The sequence below is a fragment of the Myxocyprinus asiaticus genome, chromosome 2, assembly GCF_019703515.2.
Source record: "Myxocyprinus asiaticus isolate MX2 ecotype Aquarium Trade chromosome 2, UBuf_Myxa_2, whole genome shotgun sequence".
NCBI lineage: Eukaryota > Metazoa > Chordata > Actinopteri > Cypriniformes > Catostomidae > Myxocyprinus > Myxocyprinus asiaticus.
This window is the reverse complement of record NC_059345.1, coordinates 19,649,712-19,674,509: the sequence shown is the minus strand read 5'-3', so window position 1 is coordinate 19,674,509 and position 24,798 is coordinate 19,649,712. Positions and strand designations below refer to the sequence as shown.

Below are 24,798 nucleotides of genomic sequence, written 5' to 3'. Positions count from 1 at the left end.
ATGTATCAAGACATGAATAATCTAGACTTTTTTGCTTTGTGAGTTCATTTATCTAAATTAAATTATATTTATTAATTTGTTCAAACACTAATGTTGAACACCCAAAAAGTTTTTATGGGATAAAGAGAGAGACCAATGATAAGCTAAAACATACAATAATAAGGCCATTAAATAAAATTCAGTAGCTACCATAAAACCATAAAGTCACATTAATACATGAGTCTTGTAGATCTCAACACACATACACTTGGAGGCTTAACTTATTTTATTTGCATGCATACATACATACATGTGTGTATACACACACACACACACACACACACACACACAGATACAGTATATACAATAAATATACAGTGTGTGTATATATATATATATATATATATATATATATATATATACATATACACACACACACACACACACACACACACACACACACACACACACACACACACATATATATATATATATATATATATATATATATATATATATATATGTACACATACATACACATATACATATATTATATCATATTAGTTCAGTCAGTTAGCAGAGTGAGAGTGAGAGTGAGAATGAGAGCAAGAGAGGGAATGAGAAATGTTGGAGGAAAAAGGGGAGAAGGGCATTTGGACAATTATATTACAGTGGAGAGCTAGAGAAAAGCACATTCATAAAGGATGCCAGGCCACTTCAATCAGATTAGTCAGGGTCTCACACACACACACACACACAGATATCTGTAGTCACTTTAGTAGTTGCGTTTGGTCTTAAATAGACATATATTGATTACATTTAATACATTTGTTTTCTAGCTACTTCAAGATTTGTGTTTTGTAAGAGCATAATTAGTATTTTGTTAATGTGTGTGTGTGATGTTGAGTTCCTTTGCAAGAAATAGTTGGCTTATTTGCATGGATTTGTGTAAATTATAAGTGAAACATAAAGGCAGAACATACAGCATTCTTATTTTAGTATTTGATCATAAAAAGCAGAAAGTGACATACAAACACATTGTATTAGATCTTACTTTGTGTGTGTGCCAGGATTCGTCGTCTCTGTGCTCTCAGAGAGGAGGTGTAATGAAACAGGGCTGGTTACAGAAAGCCAACATCAACAGCAGTCTCTCTGTCTCCATGAAGGTTTGTGGAATTATCTGCACACTTTTTAAAGGAGATCTACAAAACTTCAGTCCCATTACTGATTAGGAGCTGAATGAATAAACTTCATTGATGATGATAGTTGATTAACATAATGTTTTCATAAACCATTATTAATAATAATAAATAATATGTGGATCAAGTTTGTACTGAGCTTTGTTTTTTGTAACATCCTCACGATAGAAAAGTGGTTTAAATGTTGGTGAGATTAGCTTTATTAGTTTTAGCTTTATTCATTTAATTTATTAGTTAATTTTATAATACATATGAAAAATTAACATGGTAATTAATTTATCACATTATGGACAGGGAACCTCTAAATTTCTAATATATTTTTTCCGCAGGTGTTCAAGAGAAGGTATTTCTACCTGTCTCAACTCCCTGACGGCTCCTACATACTGAATTCATACAAAGATGAGAAAAACTACAAAGAGTCAAAAGGCTCCATCTATCTGGACTCCTGCATAGATGTGGTTCCGGTATGTGCTCTGAATTTTTCCATTTTGTACAGGTATTCTGGGTGAACAGTTTTTGTGTATGTCTTATGATCAAAGGTTATAGTAGTTTACAGGCAGAGGTCTTGGGATAGTGTACATATAGCGCCCCACATTTACTAATCATCGGCAGTTAGCAACATGACCTGCCCTAGATAAACGAAGCTAGCCAATCACATTAGAAAGTCAATATTCTTAAAGGTATCCTCCTGAGACCCGAGCGCATGCATTTTCCATTTCCATTTTTGATTTGTAACCAGTTGCACCTAATAAACATACACAATTTTTTTATTCTTGAGCAAATAGTTTTCCTAAAAATAGATGTCAACATATGTGGACAGTAGGAATAAGTTGTGAAAATGTATATAATACCAAGCTATAGAAAGTCAAAAAAATTTTATCAGATTTGTTTATTATGTTTCCAGGAGTGTTTGTTATTCATGTTTTTGAGACGTCACAGACATTACATCAGAAATTACCACAATTCATTCTGATTCAAAGTAATGACCAGCATCATCTAATCACTGCCAACCATGTTAAAATAAAATTATACATTATAAATCAGAATCTATGTACTGAATACCATTGTTCAATGTCTGCCAAACATGTTGAGTGGTCCAAACATCATCTGCAGCCTGAAACTGAACTTCAGAAAAGCTATAGGATTCTCTCTTACTCCCAGTTTAGTAAATAACTTAACCTCCAGTGTGCTGTCTGTCTGCATTAGTCACATAACAGTACGATTTTCATTCTAACTCTGTTTAAAGCCTCTGAAAGCATCATTTTTCAGCTTTTGGATGAACACATTGATGATGAATGTGAAAATGCACAGTAAACATTGTGTTTAGCGGCGCGGTGTTTTGTGATTAAATCATTCAAATGTTAAAAATGGCATCATGAAACTAGAGACTCTTTTGACTCAAACAGGTTTCAGTGTAAAAACACAATAAAGTTTCTTACCAGATGTAGTTTTGTTGATGTTTCTCCTAAAGACAAACTCCTCTGCGATTGGCACCATGTTGTTTTGTCACATGACTCGGTTCGTCAAAAGTTAACCGTCTTCTGAACTGAGATCAGTCAGTTTAAATGAATTTTAATTATGCGTTGCATATAGCGAAGCCAAAATACAACGTCCATGCATGTCCCCGGGACCTAACGAGGGTATAGTAACAATAGCAGGCAGATACATTTTAAGGGTCAAAGAGAAATTGTAATGTAATATGAAATTATATTTTGTTTGAAACCTTGACTAGCATCATAATAAACAATGATAAGAAGTTTAAATTGTGAAATTCAGAACGGCTGATAGTGTTTGCATGTTACAATGGAAATTTGTCAGCATTTTTTGTTGCAGTTGATGTTGCTTTGTTTTGACTATTATTGACACAGATAGTTAATTTAGAAGCTGGAAAGCTTAATTCAACACATTTTCCTGCACCTATTCAGTAAACTGTAGAGAGAAATGTCTGAATTTGATTTAAAGAGGCCCCATTATGCTTTTTAGGATTTTACCTTTCATTTAGTGTGTAATATAGCTGTTTGTGCATGTAAAAGGTCTGCAAAGTTACAAAGCACAAAGTCCACACAAAAGGGAGTTATTCTCTCCCACAGACAACACTGCAAAAGAACTACAAGAAACGGGCTGTTTGCAGTCCGGCCATTTCTTCCGTAAAGCATCAACGTCACTATGCAACACATTTGCATAATGCCTGCCTAAGGGCTACTTTGGCCCGCCCTCAAACAAACGTAGTTATAGCTGAGGCCAGGATGAGTTGGGTTAGTGTTGTCGCCATGTCGAGAAGATGCTGTTTTCTTCACTGCAAAAGCAAAACCTCTTTGTCTGGACTTCCAAAGGCAGACGAATTGAAGTATCAGTGCTTACAATTTATTTGAATTATTTAGCAGTACAAACACAACCAATGCTGGATTTTCAAGTCGGTTACTCCTGAAAGATGGTGAAGTTCCCACTTTGTTGGGACAGTCTGGCGCTTCAGGATCCCAACCTGTAAGTATGCTTGATTATTTGTGGATTTATCTGCTACTGAGAGTTCAAATGCAGAGTTTTGTGTTGTAGCTACGGTGTACACCCAGTGCACAGTTGTAGGCCTCTGCTAACATGCTAGCTAATGTTAGTGTGTTTAAATAGTTTTACTAATCATCTGCGGGCCCACTTTTACAATTGTGTTGAATTATGCAGATTGTTTGTCATTCTTACTCTCATAAATAGTGATCAAATGTGGAGATGGATTTATTTTTACAAACGGTAATTTAACATCTGCAATCCACAGTAGTGCTTGACTAACTTGCTATATAACATTATTGTTTTGGTAAGGGTTTACTGTTCAGCTGTGGACCGGCTTTTACCTAAAACTGTGTAACAAAATGGTCGATCTCAAGAGTCTTTATTAGTTGTAAAGTGAGGAGGTTTACTTATAAATACAAGCTGTAATGTTACGGCCGCTATCCACGGTAGTCCAAGGCTAACTTGCTCACTAACTCTCTAATGCCCCCAGTAATGTCCAACCAGAAGTAAGCCTCTGTTCTCCATTCATATCTCAGGCGAAAAATCTTCGGCTACACCCATTCCAGCAGAAGATGACTAACATGTCTTTTACTTGAAGCTTTGTTAGGTTCACAATAATCAACAGTGTACTTGTAAGAAAGCTACTAAATTAAAACTTACCACTGTGAAACGTCCTGCTCAAGTCGTGCTTGCAAGGTGGTTCGGGTCGATTAGCTTGTTCTTCCAAACTTTCATTATTTCATACATTATCGGAATATCGGGCTTGAACTGGTACGGCAAAAACCGATGCCACTGTTACCATAGTTACAGTAGTGTTTACAGCTGATCAGGGAGACTCAGAAGCTGAAACTCGGATATGGTAAGGGGCATTATATTTCCAACACATGCTCAACGTGGTTGACCAATCACAGCAGACTGGGCCAGCTGACCAATCAGAGCAGGCTGCGCTTTTCGGAAAGGGGGGCTTTAAAGTGACAGGAGTTAAATCAGAGTGTTTTGGCCAGAGTATGCAGAGTGGGGAAAAGAAATGTACAGTATGAGAAAAATAATGTGTTTTTTGAACATTAAAGCATGTAAACCTATTCTAGTAGATAAAATTATGAACCTGAAAATTAACATAATATGGGCTCTTTAAAGTGACCATATAGCAGCCCTCAGGCAGGGGTCAGATTTCAGTAACACAACCGGAGGAATGTGACTTACTGAACACCCATTATTACAACCCAACCACAAACAGATCTTAAAGTGACAGCATTAAATTCCTTCACTCACTGACGCAGCAAATTTTTTGCAGTGTCCTAAGATGCGGCGGAATGGCTTTGAGCTAAAGATGCAGGAGCGTTACAGTCACTATCTGGCGGCCGACAGTGAGGCGGAGATGGAGGAGTGGGTGAGCACGCTGAAACAGGCTTTACTGAGTGCGATGGAGGACAGGAGGAACGGATCAGAGCACTCAGAAGGCTTTCTAGGTAAATAACGCATGCAAACAGTGCATAAACACATAGTTTACACACACTGATTGAGCACTTTATTAGAAACACCTGTACTCCTACTTATTCATGTGATTATCTAATCAGCCTATTGTGTGGCAACAGTGCAATGAATAAAATCATGCAGATACGGGTTAGGAGCTTCATTTAATGTTCACATCAACATAAATTTGATCTCAGTGAGTTCGACCGTGGCATGATTGTTGGTGCCAAACAGGCTGGTTTGAGTATTTCTATAACTGCTGATCTCCTGGGATTTTCATGCACAACAGTCTCTAAAGTTTACTCAGAATGGTGCCAAAAACTTCCAGCGAGCAGCGGTTCTGCTGATGGAAACACCATTGATGACCACTCTGTACAATTGTAGTGAGCAGAATAGCATCTCAGAATGCACAAAATGTCGATCCTTGAGGTGGATGTGCTACAACAGCAGAAGACCACATCGGGCACTTTATTAGGACCATTGTGTTTCTAATAAAGTGCTACATGAGTGTATATGGAAACACTTGGTATGCTCTTATCCTTTAAGATATAGAAACCCAGAAAGTACATAGTTACAGTACTTGTTGCAGGCAGTCCCCTTGGAGCAACACAAGCTTAAAGGGATACTTCACCAATTAAAGACAATTCTCAGTCACCATTCACTTTCATTGCACCTTTTTTCCATTTAATGAAAATGAATGGTGACTGAGGCTGTCAGTCCTCAACATTCTGCATGGCGTTGCTTTTTGTTTTCTTACTGACACTCATGCATATGGCGCTAGGGTTGCTCCATTACCAAAATTTTGGCTTCGGTACGATACTAGCACTGGTACCTCGGTATTGACACTAACTCGATACTTAGGCAGATTTAGGCAGATACTCAGATTTTTTATGAAATTACACAGAAAATTATTGACAAAAAGAACTGCATAAAGTCTTATAGATAAAAATGATGCCTTTTCTGTTTTAATTTTTCTGGATTCCGTGTTAAATATTTTAATTAAATGTTATGATCAAATTGTGTTTAATCAAATACATACCGAACAGTTTTGATCATATGAAAATATAATCATTTATAAATAATTATTTTTGGTAAGAAACACAAAATATGCACAACAGAGCTTTACAGTATTAATGAAAACATTAAATTAAAACAGTCTGATTACCTGAGGCTGCCATGGCTGAATCATAACATGCTGATGTGCAGTACTGGTATTCAGCTTTTGTGATATTGCTTACAGATTATAATTCTAATAATATAACCATTTAATATTATATTATTGTTATTATGTGTATTATTGCTACTACATTGAATATTACACTTTTATACAGTAGTAATATTTTTCTGTCGTAATGTCTTCAATTTCATGCATCCAGTTAAATAAAGCTCTCATTTCAGCGGGACTTTTATTTTGAAAGACCTTTGAAGTTCTTCCTGTTTTTGAAGGATTCATTATAAAACTTCCCGTGACTCGCGAGTTGAAATCTCCTGTGAAAAAGGTCATTTGAGCGTTCACAGCCATTTATACACTAAACACACTGCTCTGCGGCTCTGCAGATGGATACTACTGGACACATGGCATGAAAATCAAGCAGCAGTAGTAGTGTGTGTTGCGTGCGTGTACGCACGCATGCATGCCTGTGTGTGTGAAGGAGATGACATAGCAGAGCGGAGCCTCTCATTCATTCTGTGGCGCGCAGCGCATGTGACTATAATATTTAATTAAATTACATTTTAATGTAATTTAATTAACTTTTTTTTTTATTATTATTTTCAAGTAGTCTTTGATTTCATCTCAAAACTCTCACATTACATTGCATTTTGCTAATGGCAGCATATGTATCGAAATTAACAACAAGATGATATTGTACCGTTTTAAATTTTTTGGTATCGCGATATTTCGTTAGTACTGGTATACCGCGCAACCCTCTGTGGCGCACACTAACATATGTAATTGTTTTTTTCATAATTCAGATTGTCCTTCAACCTTGTCATTGTTACAGAATGTGTAAATGTGTTTAATGCAGTATGAAACAACATTGTCTATGAGCTTATTCACTAAATACTGTAAATAGCTTAGTGCTAACTGTATTGATTTATTTACAATTATTTACATTTTCGGTAATGCTCAGATAATGATAGTTCTCAGTTCTCAGTGTTCCCATCATGGAACTCACCATCACTTTAATGATACCTATTACATCATAATCAAGGAGAACATGGTGTCACTCCTTAAATGTCAACCACAAGCAGTTACTAATTTGCTGGTCTCACTGTTTTGCCTTCGTCTCCAAACACACATCCCCCTTCTCACTCACTAAACATCCAAAATATATCCCACATTTAAATGACACCAAGGGCTTTGTATTGAAATTAACTGCACATGGGGAAACTCTGGCTTATTTGCTATGAACTACTTCCTGAAGAGGAGCATACAGTAGTTCCCATTTTGCTGCTTCCAAGTATTATTCTAAGTTTATTTGTTTTCAAAGAGTTGTCAGAACCCATTGAACTGCAATTTTATCTGTTTTAGAAATAAGGCCCATGGAATAACAATACACTTTCTGTTTGAGAGCGTACGAGCGTATGCTCTTTCATTATAGGAGACACGCTTTTCTGGGTCAGAGTAAATATTTTCTCTTGTGATGACAGGTGACTAAAATGTAGGGAGGCTGTATTCACACAGAGGAGTTGCAATGTGAATGCGACTTTTGACTTGTTCAATAAAGACACTAATAAACTCCCTATGCTTCTTTGTTATAGACATTGACCAATAGTGGCCTTGTTTTAAAGGGATAGTTTCTCCCAAAATTTAAAATCGGTCATCATTTACTTAACTTTACATTGTACCAAACCCCTTTGACTGTCTTTCTTCTGTGGAACAAAAAGGAGATGTTAGGAAAATAGAAACAATTAAAGTGAATTGTGACTGAGACTAACATAATGCCTAACATTTTCTTTTGTGTTCCACAGAAGAAAGAAAATCATACGGTTTGGAACAAAATGAGGGTAAATGATGACAAAATGTTACATTTTTGGATGAACTATCCCTTTAAGACCTTCCGTATACTGGTCATGAGGAAATGAAATTCTGCTTTCAATAACACTTTCATAAAAACAGACAGTTGTTACTTCTCAATTTGTGGAATGACGAATATGCATGATATAGATCTCTGTAGAAATGACACACAGTATTATGCAATAACATCTCTGTAATGTCCTTTGGTGTGTGGGCTGTAGAATATCAAAAGAAAGTATTCAGTTCATGATTTTCAGTTATCTCATAAGTATTATGGTAACTACTTACACAATGTGATACACGAGCATAAGACTTTGACATCACCAGAACACCATACACTCAACTCACAACACACTTTGGATGTATTCATTCAGGCTCTGATCTCAACTAGATTTTTTACCTATTGTATCACTGAAAATCATACTTCTATTCTCCTACAAGTTGGACCACTTGAGGTATAATTCATGCCTGTAGTGAACAAATGGTGCAGGTCATGCTCCAAAGTTAAGATTAGGGGTTTTGAAAAACCCTTAACCCAAGGTTTGAGTGACCGTAACAGTGATGCTTGCTTCAACGTGTTAATGTGTTCTTCTGGTTTTCATTGCTCTTGACTGTCTAAACACAGATGATCACTCAGATGCCCTCTCCATGATTGCATGTCCCTATCTGGGGAATGGTTCCTTTTGCTTATTGTAGGGTGTCTAGACAGTATACCGTTTATGTTATGTACAGCCTATGAAATATAGTTGAAGGAGAGAGAGGGTGGTGGCACTGTTTACACCTTTGCAATTCACTGATATAGTGGGTCTGTTCCAAAACTAAGTGAGCTGCCTCACTGTCTCCTGCCTACATAGGCAACTGTCTTCTATGGCAGCATCCTAACTGAAATGGAGCCTTATAAGAGACTGATTTGTAATGCTTTACATAGGTGTCAAATCCATGCATCATTCAAGTAATGCTCCTCACCCTCAGCACACGGGAGACTCGACTCACAACTTATTTAAATACAGGTGACTTGAGAGGAACGACGCAAAACTCTAATGAGCATATATACCCAAATCACACACACATTTTTGGTAAAATACTCCGTTTTCTATCATATTAAACAAATATTTATCTATACTTTTCAGTATTCAATTAATTATAAGTATATTTATAATCAACATTTATCTCGCTTTGTCCGCATCTTGGATTTATTTTTCCACCTAGCTCATCACAATGCATTCTGGGACCCCCTACTTGGGAAAGGATACATATGATGATACCTTAGAATTTGGCCAAAACTAGATATTTTAAAGGTGCATTTAGTCATTTTTTGGACGTACACTGACGCCTAGGGGCGTGGATGCAGAATTATTCAATCACAATACATTTCAGTTACAGATTCCATTGTAGAAATTCACTATTCACAGGCATCCATAATTATTTTAATCCATTAGTGACAGTGTCCAATTACAGGCCAGAACTGAGATTGAGTGAGTAGTCTTTGGCTGGTCATGTGATCATTACATGGCTGCCCCCATGATGGGACCCTCTCCATGTAGAATAAAACAGCTTTTATAAGGATACTGATATGGCTGGAGTCTTTATGCCATGTGAGTGCTCATAATTTTATACATACGTTTCAAAATGACTATTTATGTCTTTAGGAGTTAAACTTTTTAACAAGTAAAAAAATCACTGAGTTCACCTTTTTTAAGAGGCAGCATAATTAAGATATCTACCTTTTGGAAACGCCTTCGCATCTGGAACGCACTTATGATGTCTTAAAGTGCTGTGTCTGGAGGCAGCTTACTAGGTTTTTGTAATGGTGTCTATGGCTCTTAGGTCCCTTTTCTGGACACATTTGTTTCCTAGACTAGAGGCTGTAATCACAGATCAATCAAAGATCTCTGGGAACCTACCTTTTTCAAGTGTGTTCATGAATAATTTAAAGAAACAATAAGCACAAAGCTCCAATTTGTGTCACTGGTTTGACATTAGAGTTTATAGAGTTAAACATGCACACAACAAATGCAGTTTTCGCCAAAGGATTTCGACACTCTTTTGGCCTAGACATTGAACGCCTTGATAGCAGGTGTTAACTGACTTTTTAGCTGAGTTTAGTGTTACATCCACAATATACTCACTGAGCACTTTATTAGGAAGACCTGTTCATGAGATTATCTAATCAGCCAATTGTGTGGCAGAGTGCAATGCATAAAATCATGCAGATATGGGTCAGGATCTTCAGTTAATGTTCACATCAACCATCAGAGTGGGGAAAAATGTGATCTCAGTGAGTTCGACCGTGGAGTGATTGTTGGTAGCAGACGGGCTGGTTTGAGTATTTCTGTAACTGCTGATTTCCTGGGATTTTCACGCACAACAGTCTCTAGAGTTTACTCAAAATGGAACCAAAATCAAAAAACATCCAGTTAGCATCAGTTCTGTGGGTGGAAACACCTTGTTGATGAGAGAGGTCAACCGCCAGACTGGTTCGAGCTGTCAGAAAGGTTACGGTAACTCAGATAATCACTCTGAACTATTGTAGTAAGAATAACATCTCAGAATGCACAACACGTTGAACCTTGAGGTGGATGGGCTACAACAATAGAAGGCCACGTTGGGCACCTTATTAGGACCTTAGTGTTCCTAATAAAGTGCTCAGTGAGTGTATAGGTCAGCAAATGTGTTTTCCTCAGTATATTACTTGGGCTGACTGTTTAAACAAACCAGGTTGCAGTGGCTGAAATGTTCTTCTTGAATATGTTCAAATTAAACCCATATTCACCCGCAAAGTAATATGGTTAGAGGTGAGTGCTAAGGCAAGCATGGCTATTAATATTGTTCATACTTAGGGATTCGAAACAAACCCCTAACCGTAAGTATTAAACTTTGGTCCATAACTTGTCTCATTCTGCATCATTTGAGCAACAGACACAAAGTATACCTGAAATCGTGTGACTTATAGAGGAGAGGTGTTCTAAGAGACTGGAATTGCCAATGCTCTAAATCGTGGTGACGACTCTTACACAGGCAGGCATCACTCACATTTTCTTCAGAAAATTTAAAAATGCAGTCTGTGTTTGGTTCTCCTAATTATTTGTAATTCATCAAGCTTTTGATAAACACATAAATTCTCCACACAGATGACGACAGCAGCAGTCAGGGGAAGCCAGAAAACATTGCTGAAAGCTTTGGACGGAGTCTTCATCCAGAGCTAATGAAGGTACTTGACACAAAACATTTGTCAAATCTGCTTGCTGGAGTGGTTTGAACCTTGTGATCCATCACTTACACAGAACAAATTGAGTCCCCTGTGAGGCTCTGTTATTGTGCTCTTGCTCTAACTGTTAAGCACTTACTGTAGGCTGTGTTTTGAATGGAATATTAGGGTAGTGCCTACTGTGTAATGTATACTGTATACTGCCCACTACTTCTATAATACTGGTATGTGAAACAGAATGCAATAGGCAACAATAAACATTTCAAACATTAGTATGCTACGTTGTTGTCACATGATCTCATCACATTGCATGTTTAATTGTTAGTGACACACAGTTTTCATCTCAGAAATAAATAAAAAAAATAAATATGGTTGTTTTGCATTTTTATTTAATTTTATGTAAAAATGCCTTCACTTTTGGCAGTTAAATCAAAACATTTGTCAAAAAAGTGATAATAAAAATTGCGGTTGATTTCCACTGGAAATGGAAGGTCAGTTTAGGCCCCAGTGTCCTGATCTGTATACGGCACTTTCTGGAAAGTGTAATACTGTACTTACTCCATACTAGAGAAATAGTAGTAAAATGATATAATGTAGAGTAATAAGGTATTATCCTATTTTGAACATAGCCTTACTCACTGAAGGTTTTATTTAAAGGTGCTGTAAGCGATTTCAGTTGTTCTACTTCCACAAGACTGAGATGTTGGATTAGCCACGCCCTCTCTTTCCAAAACCCCAAGCTGAAGATATGAGCTTTATTGAGAGCAGAAACTGTGGTTAAAAACAACAGCTGCAAAATAGCACCCTCAACTGACAACTGTTGTGAACAACATGGCATAAAAATGGCATTATGCCTCAGTAATTCGCTGCAACTATAGTACTATGAAAACGCACAAAATGATTAACAGGCAGAAAGCGTAATTGTCTGCGGACCACGGACACATTTTTGTTAGCTGTTTACAGAGTCTAGAGCTATCACAGAGACTGGTGAGGTATCTCAGGACACTTATTTCATTAATATCTTTCAGGGAGTAGGAACATTTTTTGCATTCCTTTCCATGAAATAATCAATTACAGCCTCTTTAAGGAAATTACAGTACATCATTTAACATAATAAACAAAGTGTTTGTTCTCTCATCTCCAGTATGCTAGAGAGACAGACCAGCTGAATAAAATGAGCAGGAATGAGGGTCGGCTGAAAATATTCACCCTTGATCCTGAGACTCAGGTTAGTCCATTAAGTCCAATGTAAAGCTATTATAGACAGACAGGATTTTCTTTGCCTGTCTAAAGTAAAGATGAAAATTATTAAAGGACATCTCCCTCTTCTTCTTCAGAGATTAGATTTCTCAGGTATTGAGCCTGACGTGAAGCCGTTTGAGGAGCGCTTTGGACGAAGAATCATGGTCAGTTGTCACGATTTGACCTTCGCACTGCAAGGATGCGTCAGTGAGAAGAATGATGGAGCACTAACCAATGTGAGTGACCTCTGATCTAGAATTTGTGCATTTTTTCAAGTGTCAAACTTTTGTTGTGGTAGTCCTGTTTTGGCAATGAATGATGGCAAATATATCTAGATCATATGATCTAACAAAATTCAACCATGTGCATAGTCGCATGAGGATGTTTTACAAATGAAAAATTATTGTCAGTATTAGCAAATACAATTAGTCTCGCAATCATTTCCCTAAACAAAGACATAATTAGTTAAAATACTTTCACCTATCCAAGCTCAAAATGTGGAGAAAACTATAAGTAAACCATACTTCGAAAAGTGTTAACACTGTGGCGCTATCAAAACCTCGCTCTGTTTGTGTGGGCTTCCCGACCAGCCGGACATAACAACATTGGCTCAGTTAATGGTATGAATTTGGCGTGGGGCTGTTTGTTTGCCTGACCTATGGAAGGAAACCTGTAATTTTTTTGCAATTCCGTTTGGTAAAGCTAGTGCCCCAGAAATTGTACATTTCGCCTTTATTGAAGCGCCAATCCTTTTATTAAATAGATAAAACCAACTACTGCTTAACCGAAGACTCAGAGCGTTCATTGTCAAAGGACAGCTGTGTAATATAGTTTATGCACTAGTTTAATATGGTTTTGTCTGGGAGTTATTTGATGAGAGAAGAATTAGAGGATCTTGGCATTAGAACAGCAGTGCAGACAGAAGACTAATCCAGGACATCAAAGCTCATTGGTGCATTCTCAATGGCTCTGGGGAAGGAATGTTTGCGCTCATCAGCAGGGTTTGGAAAGCTGTTGCACTGACCACTCCTTGACTTTTCAGAACTTTGTTGAAGGATCTAGAGAAACATGATCCATAGAAACAGAGTGAAATGACACACAGATATGTGTTGGTTACATAAATCTAATAAGTACTCATATTTAGGAAAAGATTTTGGTAAGAATTTCAGCCTTTTAGGAGGCCTGGGTAGCTCAGTGGTAAAGACGCTGGCTACCACCCCTAGAGTTCGCTAGTTCGAATCCAGGGCTTGCTGAGTGACTCCAGCCGGGTCTCCTAAGCAACCAAATAGGCCCAGTTGCTAGGGAGGGTAGAGTCACATGGGGTAACCTCCTCGTGATCGCTATAATGTGGTCCGCTCTCAGTGGGGCACGTGGTGAGTTGTGCATGGATGCTGCGGCGGATGGCGTGAAGCCTCCACACACGCTATATCTCCGCGGTGACGCGCTCAACAATCCACGTGAAAAGATGCGCGAGTTGACGGTCTCAGATGCGGAGGCAGCTGAGATTTGTCCTTTGCCACCCGGATTGAGGCGAGCCACTACGCCACCACGATGACTTAGAGCAAATTGGGAATTGGGCATTCCAAATTGGGATTTTTTTTAAGCCCCCAAAATTGAATTCATAGTAGAAGAGATGTATTCAAGTCATTGTATGTATGAAAAGCATTTGCATGCAGTTTTTATGCATTTTATTTATTTTTTTGTTTTTTTACTAAAAGAAATGAGTGTCATGAAATTAACCCATAAACTGAGTATTTTTTCACTTAGCATGCACTCAAAAAAATAAAAATGTTCATTGAACTTAAAATTAAGGAAAACATTTCCATGCAATTTGATTACATGTATTCATCCAAAACAAATTTATTTGAATTAATTTTATCAAGTATCATTGTACAAACTTAAATTCATTTTGTCACATCTACATAGATAAACATTTAGTTAAAGTTATTATTTTATTTACATTGAGGTGACTTCATTTACATAATTTTTTTTTTTTTTTTTTTCAAACATTTGTTGTTTTAAGTGTAACAACCAGTGAGTTTGTTGAGTTTTAAATCAAGCTTACCAATTAGGCATGCGGGGTCCTTAAAATCCAACACACAAACCACAATGACGGTGACACTCAACAATCATGTTTTTGGAAGAAGATGCACTCACATGACACAAAACCCACAGGGATAACAACCAAAGCACCAGCAGTGCAACTACTGCAACAAAAAGTGAATATTAAGATATTAATTCACAGTTTTTTACTCATGCCGCAGTGCATGCTGGGAACCTGATATCACATTTACATCCGATTATGGCCAACAAAAATTATTTAAGTTGTCCCAATGCAAATGGATTAGGTGAACTTCCATTTTACAAATTGAAATTGATTGAACACAATGAAATTAAGTTGTAACAAAATTGAAGAATTGTTACATTGCTCATTTTAAGTAACTAGATTCAACAAGGAGCAAAAATTCAGTTTTTGAGTGTGTGAGTCTTAGGCATCTCACTTGGCTAGGCATTCATAAACATCTCTACACCACAAACTGTATGATCATTGACAGCATAAAACACAGTCCAGATTAGAGACATTGCTTCACATCAAATATGTTTAAATCAAGGTTGCCAGATGTCAAGTAAGATGTAATGATTCATCATCCTCATACATTCCATTCTCTGTCTCTTGTCAGATCGAGCCGTTCTTCATCAGCCTGGCTTTGTATGATCTGACCAGAGGCTGCAAGATCTCTGCAGACTTCCACGTTGACCTGAACCCAGCTTGTGTAAGGGAAATGCTTCTAGAAGCTTCTCCTCAGACACCGACAGAACCAGAAGCAGGAGACTGCAATGAAACAGTCAGGGTCAGTGGACATAGCCTGCCGGTTCTCCAGAGGGTTGCTGCATCTCTCTTACGCTTCCCCACTCAGGTAAGAGCCTTTCAAAGTATGACTGAGGCCGCTTTCTAGAGATGCTTACTAAAACTGAAAAAGATTATCTGGTTGTCTCGATTTCAATTTTTTTTAGAGTTGTTTTCAGTATTGTCAAGTTCTGTAAAGACACTTTGGATAAAAATATATGCCAAATTAATAAATGTTGTTCTTGTGATACTAGAATGATTTTATGATCTTTATATAAAGACTAGATTTTTACATTTTATGAAGAAAATGTGAGTGGTGCTTGCCCATGCAGTCCAAAAACCTATTTATTCTGGTCACTTTCTGAAATCTGTTAAGTGCAGAATATTTCTGTAAATGTCTGGTAAACCGTCCCACTGCTAGCATTGTTCACCGCTTCCGAGGAGGATGCTTATTCTCTGCTTCTGATAGGGAAGTCGATATGTTTTCAAAATTTTGCACATCCATGCAGTTTGCTAGGCTGCAGGTGGCTGAAAATAGTTGTCATTTTGGCTGATTTGATTTCCCTCATCATTTAATTTCTGCTTATTGTTGTACAGCCATTCAAATGGACTTTCATACCACATTAGCACTAAGTTTTGTGTATACAACAGAGGATCACATTTGTGAAAAATGAAACCTTTTAAAAACGTATAATAAAATTCACCTTTTTATCGTAGGTATAGAGAATTTACAGTTATAAGCCATGATAGTAGTACTTAAAGGGATAGTTCTCCCAAAAAGGAAAGGATTTTGTCATATGCTCTCCCTCATATGTCATGTTGTTACAAACCCATATTTTTTTCTCTGTGGAACACAAAATGAGATATTTACATAAAAGTCCAGGCTGCTCTTTTCCATTTAACAGAGATTGGCAACCCCAAATCTATCAGTGTATGATTTGTGCATTGTATTTGAAGACTTTTAAAGCAATACAGCAGTTTGGTATGAGGAATAGTCTGAAATTCTTGACTGAAGTTGTTATTCACTGAAAATCGTCCATACGTTTAATCATTTATTTCCCAATGATTAAACGTATTTGGAATTTGGAATGCCCAATTCCCATTGTGCTTTTTAAGCCCTCGTGTTCGCGTAGTGGTTTGCCTCAGTCTGGGTAGCGGAGGACAAATCCCAGCTGCCTCCGCGTCTGAGATCGTCAACCCATGCATCTTATCACGTGGCTTGTTGAGTGTGTTGCCATGGAGACATAGCGTGTGTGGAGGCTTCACGCCATCCACCGCGGCATCCACTCTCAACTCACCACACGCCCCACCGAGAACGAACCACATTATTGCGATCACGAGGAGGTTACCCCATGTGACTCTACCCTCCCTAGCAACCGAGCCAATTTGGTTGCTTAGGAGACCTGGCTGGAGTCACTCAGCACGCCCTGGGATTCGAACTAGCGAACTCCAGGGGTGGTAGCCAACGTCTTTTACCACTGAGCTACCCAGGCCCCCCCCATATGTTCAATCGTTTTTTTTTCAATGGAATATGCCATCAGCTTTATGGTTGTGTACATTTGTTTGATCTTGCTTTGCTGTAGGTGGGTTGTAGCCAGAGCAGAAGCAGTCTCACCTATTAACAGCACTGTTTCACAGCATCGATGCTGTACAATAAATCATAGCGAGTGCCATGACAGCCTGAAACCTCTGCTGGCTGACTGGGAAATGTAACATAGCTTCCTGGAACTGACACAGAGCAGGGCCCAATCCAACACAGGGCAGGCTTAGCTTGCACAGAGAATGGATGTCTGAACTGTCAGGATATGTTATTATTAGAGGAAAATTAGAGCGAGAGAGAGAATGAGAGGCACAGGTAGAAAGACAGATACTGAAAAGTTTGACAAATGACAGAGGAGTTGCCAAAACTGATATGATTTGATCAAGAATTACAAATCAACAAAGTACCATGGGTGTTTTTCCAATGTGTGTTCTCATGTGTTCTTATGTTCTCGTGGACTCATTCAACATCATCATCCACTGTTGAAGTTCAACTCCAATACTTAAGAACACAATTACAGAGAATGCATAAAATTACCTGGATGTGTTGTTGATTAGGCCGAATATCGAGGATGCATTGGATGGTGACTTGTGGGCAAGAACCCATTTGAAGTCCCAGAAGTCATTGCGATACTATGGTGGCAGACAAAGGATATTTATTGTGTTTTCCCCCAAGAGTTTCCCGCTGTAAGCTTGCGAAAGTCTGACCGCTTGTGAGAGTCGTCATACTCCGTCAACATTTGTTGTTTGTTTGGGCATCATTTTAATAAAGTAATAAACACAAGAGAAAAAAGAGTGTTAACAGACTTTATTCTTTCAACGTCGCACTAGTCCTGCTAAACCTCACTGGTGTGATGATAATACATGCTGTCACTGGTGTGTGATAATGCCAGTAGTTCTCTTACTGGTTAGTGGCTACAAATGTGCTGGGACAGCCAATTTCACAACAGGAAGATTGCAGCACATCTCAAAGGTCACAATGGATGTGTTCTGCATTCTGCGTCCTCCTGTCCTTCCGAGTTCGATCTTCCAAGGTACCTTGGCAAGACTGGTCTTCATAAGAACACAAGTCTGTTCTCTGCATTTTTAGCATAGAGAAACAACCCATGACTCAACAATGGCAGAATGGAAGAGTGCATTAGAGTATATTTATATAAGAGTACAAAATGCATTAATATTTCACTTAGACAGGCCTAAAAGTTAAGGATCTAAGTGTACATTGATAAGTTGGACCCTCAACTTTACATTTGTCATTCAGAGTCAAATTCTATAGTAGTTAAGGCATTGCCTGCATCTGTATTCTGCTGTTAAAGGAATAATTCACCCAAAAATGAACATTCTCTCTTCATTTACTCACCCTTATGCCATCCCAGATGTGTATGACTATCTATCTTCTGCTAAACATGAGTGAAGATTTTTAGAAGTATATTTCAGCTCTGTAGGTCCATACAATGCAGGTCAACAGGGTCCAAAACTTTGAAGCTCAAAAAGCATATGAAGGCAGCATAAAGGTAATCCATACGACTACAGTGGTTAAATACATATCTTCAGAAGAGATATGATAAGTGTAGGTGAGAAACAGATCAATATTTAAGTCAAGGAGGAGAATGTTTCGGAAAAATGGACTGTAGATGTTGGGCTATGTTCGCACATACTACTTGTACCATTTTTGCAGCATGTATACTCTGTCTACAGTATGCAAATTTTATCCTTTGCATACTGTATGTACGCAATATTGTCAAAATGTGTCATATACAGCACTCTACTTGACCTTTCATTTCTAGTGTGATTATGTACAGCGATTTCACATCTTTATTTTTTGTTTTTTTATTGGAATGCCAAAAGTTTGGATTGGATTTCACATGCTATTTATTTCCAGTTATCATCTGACATCACTCGCTGAATTAAACAGGCACAGTAGTGAGATCATGTGACAACAGTATAGCAAATTATTGGGTGCAAACTAGTAATGTTTACATTACCAGCCCATATTAACCACTTGGTTGCTACTTCCCCATTTTTTTGCATATATGCATACATTACTGCTTGAGTAGTGTGGCTGTAAACAACGAATTAAACTGAATTTCCGCAACCGACAAGACACTTAACATGATAATCTTTGAACAACTATAACTATTACATATTTTGTATTGTTACTTACACATAATTATTTCACTGTGTACCAGTACTCAGAAATGCTTAGAGCCACAGCATGTACTTGTGTGTTGTCCAGGGGATCTTCTCAGTTACAAACCCTCACACCGACATCTTCCTGGTGGCACGGGTGGAGAAGGTTTTACAGAACGGCATCACCCACTGCGCTGAACCCTACATTAAGACTTCTGACATCAGCAAGGTCTGTATTTGCATCTGGAGCTGAATACGAGTGGTGTAAACGGCACTTAGACATGACATATGTCTACCAGAATAGAGCCTTTTCTTCAGTTTCCCAAACATCAACTGGCTATTTAGAACACATTTTAACAATACATAATTTTAGATAATGATTAAATAATAATTAATAATAAAGTTGCAAATAAAAAAATAGACTCTATATTGAACTATTTTATAAAGATGTGTGGTATTTATACACATTTCAAAAAGTTATTTTGGTATATAAAAAGGCTTTTCATTCTGTTAACTACTATCACTATATCACTATATTATCAGATGTATTGCCCTACACTGCATTCCTAACTATGAGTGAATATGGATTTAAATGCTTCCACGATATTCTGTAGAATATTTCCATGCTTTTTTATACATCTGTTTCTCAGACAGTACAGAAAGTCCTGAAGACTGCCAAACAGACCTGCCAGCGTCTGGGCCAATACCGGATGCCTTTCGCCTGGACTGCCAAGTAAGCTTCAGAAACTCACCCATACAAGTTTAGTTGACTAACAAAACTGAGGCGTATGGTCTATGTTTTAAGCTGTAGCAGAACTACCTGCCATTTCAAACTGGAATGTAAAGGTATACTCAGTCAGCACTCTATGGAAAATGTTTAAGGCAGCCTGTAAATGTTTAGTTAATGTTCTTACAGTAAAAGTTAAAAAGTTAAAGCTGTGGACCTGAGGCTGCTATGTTTGTTCTGTGGCTTCAGACAGGTTTTTAAAGATTCTCAAGGCAGTTTAGACATGGATGGGAAGTTCTCTCCACTCTACCGCCAGGACAGTAGCAAGATATCCACAGAAGACCTCATCAAACTACTGACAGATCTCAAGAAGTGAGTGACAATTTATGTACCTGATCATGACACTTGAGACTTAGTGCTCTTAGAGTGAAACTAATGAAACCTGTCCAGAACATTTTCTATAATATTGCTTAGAATTCTTTTAATAGGTAATTATAGATTATTTTACATACCGATATACTTTATATATATATATATATATATATATATATATATATATATATATATATATATATATATATATATATATATATATATACAATGCATCCGGAAAGTATTCTCAGCGCTTCACTTTTTCCACATTTTGTTACGTTGCAGCCTTATTCCAAAATGGATTAAATTCATTATTTTCCTCAAAATTCTACAAACAATACCCCATAATGACAACTTGAAAGAAGTTTCTTTGAAATCTTTGCAAACGTATAAAAATAAAAAAAATAATAAAAAAAAATGTACATAAGTATTCACAGCCTTTGCTCAACACTTTGCTGAAGCACCTTTGGCACAAATTACAGCCTCAAGTCTTTGAGTATGATGCTACAAGCTTGGCACACCTATTTTTGGGCAGTTTCTCCCATTCTTCTTTGCAGGACCTCTCAAGCTCCATCAGGTTGGATGGGAGCGTCAGTGCACAGCCATTTTCAGATCTCTCCAGAGATGTTCAATCGGGTTCAAGTCTGGGCTCTGGCTGGGCCACTCAAGGACATTCACAGAGCTGTCCCGGAGCCACTCCTTTGTTATCTTGGCTGTGTGCTTTGGGTTGTTGTCCTGTTGGAAGGTGAACCTTCGCCCCAGTCTGAGGTCCAGAGCGCTCTGGAGCAGGTTTTCATCAAGGATGTCTCTGTACATTGCTGCATTCATCTTTCCCTCGATCCTGACTAGTCTCCCAGTTCCTGCCACTGAAAAACATCCCCAAAGCATGATGCTGCCACCACCATGCTTCACTGTAGGGATGGTATTGGCCAGGTGATGAGCGGTGCCTGGTTTCCTCCAGACATGACGCTTGCCATTCAGGCCAAAGGGACCAGAGAATTTTGTTTCTCATGGTCTGGGAGTCCTTCAGGTGCCTTTTGGCAAACTCCAGGCAGGCTGTCATGTGCCTTTTACTGAGGAGTGGCTTCCGTCTGGCCGCTCTACCATACAGGCCTGATTGGTGGAGTGCTGCAGAGATGGTTGTTCTTCTGGAAGGTTCTCCTCTCTCCACAGAGAAACGCTGGAGCTCTGTCAGAGTGACCATCGGGTTCTTGGTCACCTCCCTGACTAAGGCCCTTCTCCCCCGATAGCTCAGTTTGGCTGGGCGGCCAGCTCTAGGAAGAGTCCTGGTGGTTCCAAACTTTTTCCATTTACGGATGATGGAGGCCACTGTGCTCATTGGGACCTTCAGTGCTGCAGAAATTTTTCTGTACCCTTCCCCAGACCTGTGCCTCAATACAATCCTGTCTCGGATGGCTTGGTTTGTGCTCTGACATACACTGTTAACAGTGGGACCTTATATAGACAGGTGTGTGCCTTTCCAAATCATGTCCAATCAACTGAATTTACCACAGGTGGACTCCAATCAAGTTGTAGAAACATCTCAAGGTTGATCAGTGGAAACAGGATGCACCTGAGCTCAATTTTGAGTGTCATGGCTAAGGCTGTGAATACTTATGTACATGTGATTTTTTTTCTTCGTTTTTTACATTTACATTTACATTTATTCATTTGGCAGACGCTTTTATCCAAAGCGACTTACAAGAGAGGAAAACATAAGCGAATCATCTTAGGAGACAGTGGTATGAAAAATGCTGTATTACAAAGTATCACTAGCATCATAATAGTATTTAAAACAGAATAAAGTGCAACAGAATTGTTTTTTTTTTTTGTTTTTTTTTTTTTAGGAAAATAGTGAATTTAATCCATTTTGGAATAAGGCTGTAACATAACAAAATGTGGAAAAAGTGAAGCGCTGTGAATACTTTCCGGATGCACTGTACATACACTACCGGTCAAAATTTTTTCAATACTTACTGATTCTTTATGCTAATTATTTTTTTTTTTTTTTTTTCACATTTTAGAATAATAATAAAGTCATTAAAACTATGGAATAACACAAATGGAATTATGGGAATTATGTTGTGACTAAACAAAATCCAAAATAAATCAAAACTGTGTTATATTTTAGCATCTTCAAAGTAGTCACCCTTTGCCTAGAATTTTCAGAAATGTACTCTTGACATTTTCTCAACCAACTTCTTGAGGTATCACCCTGGGATGCTTTTTAAACAGTATTGAAGGAGTTCCCATCTATGTTGGGCACTTATTGGCTGCTTTTCTTTATTATTTGGTCCAAGTCATCAATTTCAAAAACATTTTTTTTTTAATTACATTTTAGATTTATAATGAAATAAATGAATATGGTGGCACAATTATATTTTTGTTTACAAAACTAATTTCAAACATTTAAGCATATGCCTTCAGATCAAAAAATGTTTAAGATCATGAGAAACATTTCGGTCAAGTGTTTCAAAACCTTTGACCGGTAGTGTGTGTGTGTGTGTGTGTGTGTGTGTGTGTGTGTATATATATATATATATATATATATATATATATATATATATATATATATATATATATATATATATATATATATATATAGAAAGGAATAATTGACGATGGACCGTTGAATTATTGAGAAATAATGCACATCCGAGGTGGTAATGTGGTCATGATGCACAGTGAATGCATTATTTTTCAATAATTCAAAGGGGGAGGGGTATCACAGTGCTTTCCACTATAGCTATGTGAGGCTGATCAGGGCAAAATACATTGAAAAATAAAAAGTTTCACATATTAAGTTATTTCGGATAAGAGAAACTGTTGTACTGATTAGGATTTTTATCCTAAAAAACTTTTAATATGTGAAACGATGTATTTCACCCTGATCAGACTCACATAGCTATAGTGGAAAGCACTGCGATTCCCCTCCCCCGTTGAATTATTGAAAAATAATGCACAACCGCTGCGCATCGTGACCGTATTACCACCTTGGGGTGCATTATTTTTCAAAAATTCAAAGGTCCGTCGTCAGTTATTCCTTACATACTGTAAGTGCTCCAGTAAAGCAGCACAAGCCTCTCTATCCTCCGTTGCTAGTTCTAAAGTGACGTTTTCGAACTAGCAACGAAGGCTTGAGCTGTATCAGAGCAAGACACTGAATCCGTGGCGGAAGAAAGTAGTTCCACTCACAAGAGCGTTTTAGGGACGAAAACCAGAAAATGTCATGAGATAAAACCATGAACGATGTCTTAAGGTGTGGTAACCATGTGTGAAGAGGAGGAGGGTGTGGCCGGGCTGTGATGGAGCACGGCCGGCACTGAATCAGCTGATCAGCGGGAAAGTGAGATATGGGGTAGCCAGAGATGCCAGTTAGAGGGAGAGAGAGATGCACATGGCCACATTGCATGTTTATCTGTTCGTTTATGTTTTAAGGGGGAGGCTGGAACCGGCTGAACAGTAAACATAACATTTAATGATAAAACACAGACACACATGCAACGCGGCCACGTGCGTCTCTCTCTCTCTTGAATCGGCGTCTCCGGCTGCCTCTTATCTCACTCTCCTGCTGATCAGCTGATTCAGTGCCGGCCGTGCTCTATCATACACATATCTATATATACACACATAATATACAGTATATATACATTTTTGACATCATTTTCAAGACAATCAAACACGCACCATTCTCATTACTTGATGCAAAAAGCAATATCTTTTTTTGTACAGTACAGTATTTAAAAAGCTATTCATTATGCTGATTTATATTTACACATGTATTTTTTTTTTTTTTTGTATAATTTATAATTTAGTGGTACAAAATTGGGCTTTTTTTAAAATAAAAAATAAACATTTTGGCTGCATCTAAATATGCATACTTCTCTACTATATAGTATGCCAAAAACAGTCTTCCAATGGAGTAGAAGAGTATCCGGATTTTCAGTATTCATAAAAGAATAGGTGAGAAATACCCCTATGACAGGCACGTGGCATAGGCTTTGAAACTGGGCAAACATCAAAGATTTTTAATACACATTAGTAAACGCTGTTCCCAAAACACAAAATACGGGTGAGTGTAATGTTGCAGAAATTTTATAGACATAAATTGTTGCCTTAGAAACCACCAGTCAATGGAAACAATTATGTCACAGTGCCGAACTTCATGACTAAATTGTTTTAAATTCAAACACAAATTAAAGATTGTCATATATTGAGCTGGGCATGTTTATGTCCATTAAATCATAAAATGAACCATAGTGCCAGAAGTGCTTGTTTTGACATACAACAAAAAGAATAAGAAAAGATAGCCAGTTACTAGCAGGCAATATGTTTCAGCATCCTAGGCCTCACACATCACTCTTCTCACAGATCAGAACCAATAGAATGGACAGCGACAATTAACTAACCTGACCACCAAAGACAACAATCTTAACCTGAATGCACAAGGCAAATGTAACATAGACACGGCAGTCATCCCTTAATATATGTTTTTTAAACAGACACTGAGCCCTAACATTAACACTATAAAACAGACAGAGAATAACATGATGCTCAGATCAC

At 37.8% G+C, this 24,798-nt stretch overlaps 1 protein-coding gene across 4 annotated transcripts in view; it reads left to right on the top strand.

Moving 5' to 3' along the window:
• Nucleotides 1-24,798, top strand: part of LOC127413033 (dedicator of cytokinesis protein 11-like) — a 122,463-nt gene that overhangs the window by 23,184 nt on the left and 74,481 nt on the right. For all 4 annotated transcript variants that reach the window (XM_051649861.1, XM_051649851.1, XM_051649841.1 and 1 more), the window contains 10 exons: nt 1,050-1,145; nt 1,508-1,642; nt 4,975-5,149; nt 11,304-11,383; nt 12,525-12,608; nt 12,718-12,858; nt 15,304-15,540; nt 19,243-19,365; nt 19,787-19,869; nt 20,113-20,235. In XM_051649861.1, coding sequence (XP_051505821.1) covers nt 1,050-1,145; nt 1,508-1,642; nt 4,975-5,149; nt 11,304-11,383; nt 12,525-12,608; nt 12,718-12,858; nt 15,304-15,540; nt 19,243-19,365; nt 19,787-19,869; nt 20,113-20,235 — 1,277 coding nt within the window. The remainder of the gene's footprint in view (nt 1-1,049; nt 1,146-1,507; nt 1,643-4,974; nt 5,150-11,303; nt 11,384-12,524; nt 12,609-12,717; nt 12,859-15,303; nt 15,541-19,242; nt 19,366-19,786; nt 19,870-20,112; nt 20,236-24,798) is intronic.